This window comes from Mchenga conophoros, linkage group LG9 (assembly GCF_057382185.1).
Source record: "Mchenga conophoros isolate Kocher_MC1m ecotype Shallow Benthic linkage group LG9, M_conophoros_male_GT1.1, whole genome shotgun sequence".
NCBI classification, from domain to species: domain Eukaryota; kingdom Metazoa; phylum Chordata; class Actinopteri; order Cichliformes; family Cichlidae; genus Mchenga; species Mchenga conophoros.
The window spans coordinates 18,287,112-18,293,366 of NC_140534.1; the positions used below are offsets into that span (position 1 = coordinate 18,287,112).

The 6,255-nt window shown below is 35.6% G+C and overlaps 1 protein-coding gene across 1 annotated transcript; it reads left to right on the forward strand.

Moving 5' to 3' along the window:
* Positions 1-1,719: 1,719 nt before the first annotated feature.
* Positions 1,720-5,156, forward strand: LOC146567122 (uncharacterized). The gene is made up of 4 exons (XM_085285940.1): positions 1,720-1,835; positions 3,102-3,225; positions 3,417-3,494; positions 5,047-5,156. Exons 1-4 carry the CDS (start codon positions 1,754-1,756, stop codon positions 5,066-5,068), a joined length of 306 nt encoding a protein of 101 aa, XP_085142066.1. The 5' UTR covers positions 1,720-1,753; the 3' UTR covers positions 5,069-5,156.
* The last annotated feature ends 1,099 nt before the right edge of the window (positions 5,157-6,255 follow it).

The following is a 6,255-nucleotide window of genomic DNA, read 5'->3' on the forward strand; positions in this document are numbered from 1 at the left end:
ATGATTGTCATGGTTTTATATTTAATACGTGCTGGGTCCTTTCTCTTTTCCCTCTCCCATCTCCCTTATCCTATCATATTTTGTCAAGCACCTTGGTATAGCCTTGGTTTTTTTAGTATGCTTTATGAATAAACTTTATTATTATTATTATTATTATAAATTATAAAAATTTGTAAATTATAAATTAGGAAGGTAAAAGGCCTGGAGCGGATTTGAGGTGTAGTGCTTGCATGTGGAAGATTTTGCTGTGAACAGACAACGTGCGGTCTACATGTAGGTAAAACAAGCCATCCTTAAGTTGCGAAAACAGGAAGAAAAAAAAACATCAGAGAAATTACTATAATAGTAGGCGTAGCGAAATCTACAGGTTGGTACATCTTGAGTAAGAAAGAAAGCAATGGTGAACTCAGCAATGGAAAAAGACCTGGACATCCATGGAAGACATCAGTGGTGGATGATCGCAAAATCATTTCCATGGTGAAGAGAAATCCCTTCACAACAGCCAACCAAGTGAACAACACTCTTCAGGAGGTAGGCATATTGATATCCAAGTCAACCACAAAGAGAAGATTTTGTGAAAGTAAATACAGAGGGTTCACTGTAAGGTGCATGCTACTCATAAGCTGCAGTAAAGGCCTGGCAGAGCATTAAAAAGGAGGAAAACCAGCATATGGTGATCACCATGAATTCAAGACTTCAGGCTGTTATTGCCATCAAAGGGTTTTAAACCAAGTATTAGAAAAGAACCTTTAATTTCAGTTCATTAATTTATCCAATTACTGTTGTGCCCTCGAAATACAGGGATTGTGTTAAAAATGTTTTAGTTCCTCTCCTTTTTGTTCAGTCTGCTGAATTAAAACTAAAAATGTGTGCCTTGACTGCATCTGAGTTGTTTCATTTAAAATTAATTGTGGTTATGTCCAGAACCAAAACTGGAAAAAGTTGCCTATGTCCAAATATTTATGGACCCCACTGTAAAACATGTAAATGTGCGAAATATGTACAAAAATAACACATCAGAAAAGGGGCGAAGAGTTTTTCATGGTAGAATTTCTACTCTAGAGCTCTAATCTAGACCTCAAAGGTTTCAGGGGTTTGGAGATTACATTAGGTGCCAAGGTTAGGAAAATACACTTTGATCTTAATCTTAAATTATTTGCTGAGTCGACAAAGAACAAAGGTTGCGTCAGTCTGTGTGAAGGAAGCAAATATACTTGTACATGCACCAAGGAGAATATTAAGGGAAATTAAAATTTTAAGAGGAAGTTGACCCAAAACAGAATGATCAACATTTATGCACAGTTAAATATTGCCCTTAAGTAATAAGTTACTGAATAACACAGAAAAAAGCTCATTCTAAGTCCTCCCTCCAAATCTCCCAAAGTTTTCTTACCTAAACAATACTTACTAAAGCTCAATCTTCACACCTATTCCTGGACTTTAACAAAAGCCAAGAGTTCTTTTCTAAAGCAAATGCAAATGACTGTAATTGTATATGCATCACGATTAAACTTCTTTGGGGGACGTTTCAGGGAAACTTAACCTACTAAGTTTACAGAAAAAAAAAGTGTGTTCCGCATTTATACCGTGTTAAATATTGTCCTTGTGTAATAATGTCACTGAATAACACACAAAAAGGTGATTCTAAGCCCTCCCTCTAAATCCCCTGAGTATCCTAAATAATACTTGTGGCAGCTTCACACATGTTCCCGGACTTCAACAAGACCCACAACTTCCTGTGTTCAGTTAAAAAATGACGTTACTTTGTAATCTTATGCTGGAATTTTTTTCCCTTGCCATCATCATGACAAGAAAACATATATGTCAAGGTGCAGGTAAGCTTTTTTTGAAACATTCTTAGATTATAATGATAAGACTAATGTTTTTTTTCCCAGCTTAGTGAGTTATGCAAATTCTATTATCCTGATTTAACTCAGCAGAATGCCTTGAGAAACTATTTGTTTAAATCTAAATTAAAATATGGATGCAATAGAAGCATATATAATGAGAAAAGCGGCTTGTGGTGACAGCGCCACAGACCTTTGGCTCATATCCTCTTTGGTTGGTCAGACTGCTAAAATTGTGCAGTAGTTTTTGCTTGGTTTCTTATGCCTTTAGGTTGCTTTTAATATGATGTGATATTTATTATGTGTTGTTAATGCTTGTTGCACGTTTGGAGTATATAATTACTGTACCTTTGTTGTTATCAGGGTTACTGCTCATAAATAACATATCACCATGGTCATCACATGATAATTATTTATTATTTATTTATTTATTTTATTTAGAAAGAGGGGCAATACATATTAATGAACATGTTAACAAATGTAAATATGCCAGATTATAGCCTTGGGCTAATTTCCATCTGCAGACCCTCTGGCAGGTTGGTGTTACACACAAGTTAGTAAAAGCATACAGAGACACATACATATGACAAATCAGATGTAGGGTCAGAAATTGATTTGGAGCACATGAATTTGCACTATTACTCAAAAAATGAATGCAATTCACCAGATTTGGTGCAAACAAGCACAAAAAATGCCAAACAAAAAAGAGCAGACCGACATTGTCAGCTACTATCTGATGAGAGTCAAACAGAGCTAAAAGAAGAGCTTGCCATCACCAGTGTGTGAATGTGTGTGTGAATGGCTGAATGGCTGAATGTAGTGTAAAGTGCTTTGGGGTCCTTCGGGACTAAGTAAAGTGCTATACAAATGCAGGCCATTTACCATTTAAATATACTCACAGTTGCCAGAACACCAGACAAAATACTCCACTGAGTTCATTCAGTATCACAGATGTCCATAACAAAGTCTTTATGGATGTTATCTTAAAGTTAGACATTTACTGACAAAAGCAATTTTTGTGCAATTTTGACTCTAAAAAAAATGCTTCATTTGTATTTTATTATCACCCAGTTTGGACTTTCTGATTGCAGAATTATTTTGTTTCTTATCTTTGCTAGTCTAATGCTGATTGCAAAGGTCATAAAGAACCTCCTAGACTACTATTTTGTCCAAACAGAGCACGTGTGACAACACATGTTGATTCAAATATAAGCTGACCTTTTAACCCACGTGTGCATGTTTATGTTTGTACAGGGCAACAGGGCTGCTGTACATCATACACCAAACCCCGTGCTGTGAACATTATTCTGAGACATAGACAAAAGGTGGAGCTTTGCTGGAAGCAGGGTATTACCGAATGGTGTAACATTGAAGCCGTGTAAGATAAAACTCTTTTGTGCTTTTCTGGCTGTGATGCTGAACTAGAGTTCCTTATATCATTTCCCCTCCATGCCCTTGGTTTTCTTTCAAGATGACCTTATTCCCAAGTGTTTCAAATTTCCAATCCTTCAGCCTTACAACTGAAGTTGTAATGTTAACAATTTTATGTTCTGTCCGTTTTTCCTCAAGTGTGCTTAAGTGGAGACACCGGTACATATGTGTGGATCCTAAACCTCGCAAGATGCACAAACTCGTTGAACGCTTGTGGTAATGTGGACACACACACACACACACACACACACACACACACACACACACACACAAGAGATGCACAAACCTCTTGAGTGGCCTGTAACCAGTGTTGGGCAAGTTACTTTGAAAAAGTAATTAATTATAGTTACTAGTTACTTCTTCAAACTAACTGAGTTAGTAACTGAGTTACAATATTCTAAAAGTAATTAATTACTTGAAAAGTAACTATTGTGTTACTTTGAAAAAAATGTTTAACCCTCTGGGGTCCAGGGTATAATTGGCCATTTTTAACTACTTTTGATTTTCCCTCCACATTTCACCTTTAAAAACTATTTACTTTGCCTTGTTTGGTATCATTCTTTTCAACACAACCTCACGTGTCTGAATTTACAGTTATGTTTTCATTTTGACATACTGTATTAACACAATTGATCTAAAATCAGACAAAAAACATAAAATCAGAGTAGAAAAAGTTATATTTTTTACTGTAACAACCACAAATCTTTAATGAATCATATTTCATAACTTTAAATGCAAATATAAATTGTCAATTTTAAAATCCTATGCACAAGTTTTGAAAACAAAGTTATTTTCATCCATTTACCTTTTACCTTGATTTTTTAAATAACCATTTCAAACTATTTACAGAACAATCAGCTGTTCTGCATTCAATAAGATGCCACACAAATTATTTGTGCCACTCCAAAAAAAAAATTTCTGTCCACTATGAAGGAGAACATCACAGCCTGATACCTGCAGGCCTGACAGCAGGTATCACTCCTGTTTCTACCTGGAGACAGCAGTCGCCTCATTGTTCTGACACACAACACAAAACTATCCACAACACTACACACTAACTACACAAGACAACACATTAACTACACACTCCAAACACGCTAAACGTCACAAATCTCTCACATCTCAAAACTCGCTCTCTCTCTCTTTTTCTGCTCTCTGTCTCTCTCTTGATAGTGCTGTCCTTAGACAGTAAACGTGATGAAACTATTGAAGAAAAAATGCTGCGTATACTGTCTAAGGACAGCGCTAGCAAGCACTCTCTGCTTATGACCAAAAAAAAAGCAGAGAGGTGATATATACCAATTTAAAAACTGGTATATTTCACCTTGTTGCTTTGTCTTTAAGTGGTCGTGTGACTGGCTTACCACGACTACTTTAATCTTCCTCAGTCAAACAGCAGCACTCATGCGATTGTTTTGCCCCCTTAGCTCCAGGTGTTGTGCTAGACAGTGATCGTGATTACCGTCCGCGGGAGCACCCAGCTGCTTAAAGCTGTAGCGTCCAAATTACTTACAGCTACTTCCGTGCAACTGATATAAGATATAATAATAAGAAACCAAAAGGAGGAGATTTTTCTTTGTATTGGGACTTTTCATTCAAATGTATTCACAGTCACTGAAAATAGAGCTTTTCAGAAATACAGATCATTGTAATATCACAAGTCTACAAAAACAAAACACATTTTAATTGCTTCTTGAACAAGAACATTGTATGCTGAACAAGGACCTAAAGATAAAACTTTAATTGTGATTGTTTTCTATCTATGCAGCAACAGGAGAAAGAATGGCTAACTTCCCAGGAAGAAGAACAGTATCTGAATATCTGCACAAATATTAATTAATATATCCTTGCTACAATTAGCATGCCTATATAGCACTTATTCTCAAAATGTGTTTTGTACATGTTTTAGCTAAACAAACTAAACAAAGTTTTATTTATATTATAATAACAATATCTGAGGGCTGAGGCCAGATCAAGATGATTAGTTGCTCTTTGTTTGGTGCTTTGTACATGTAAATGATGAAGTGAAGTGTTGAAGTGATGTTATTTTGATGGTTTCAAACAAACTGCATAGCTAAAAACTGGGGAAAAATGTCCACAAATATGTTATGCTAGCATGACATTGTGACACCCCTTTCTCTCATTCCTGTTATACTCAGTCATTTATAAACTATTAACCTTCAGAGACTCAAAAGATCACAAAAACGATAAGCAAAGAGAGTAATTTTATACCATATATCTTATTTGCCTTTCAGACATGAACAACAGCAATGGTAGTGTTACAATGTCATTCTTAGAACTGGCTCCAGTGTCCAAGTCGTGTTGTCATAATCTCCAACTTTAATCTCCAACTGCAATTGCTTTGACTTCATATTTCACTTTTGACATACAGATGTGAGAACAAAGAGGACTGTGATACACACATCAACAGAAAAAGGATAAGCCTTCACAAAACTATTTCTTACTCAATAACTACATGTCTTCAGGCATTTTATGGCTTCATATTGTGGAAACTGAGAGAGTTATTGGCAAAGAGAAGACAGAGGGATATCTCTGCCATCTCAATAGCCAAGAGAAATGTAAGGTAAGATTTCAGTGAGCTGATCTTATCACACACATAGGACCAGAGTATTATGACACAGTATTCATTTTAGCTGCAGAAAACACAAAGTTAATGTTAAGGTTAATGCAAATGAATTACCAAAAGAGCAAAAAGTTGCAAAAAGCAATGCAGATTCAATGTGATTGGCATTAATGAGAAGTCCATTCCACCAAAAAAGACTGAAAATTGGATTAACAGATATTTTGTTAAAAATTACCAACATCCACCAGTTCATTAATTATTTATAAATAAAGCTTTGAAAGGAGTACACAAGCCTAAGCAGAAAAAGAGTAGTTCCTGCTTCTGAGCAAGAGACTGCAATAATCTTTTTGTTTTGGAAGGTATGAAAATGTGTGTATTTTATTTTCACTGAAG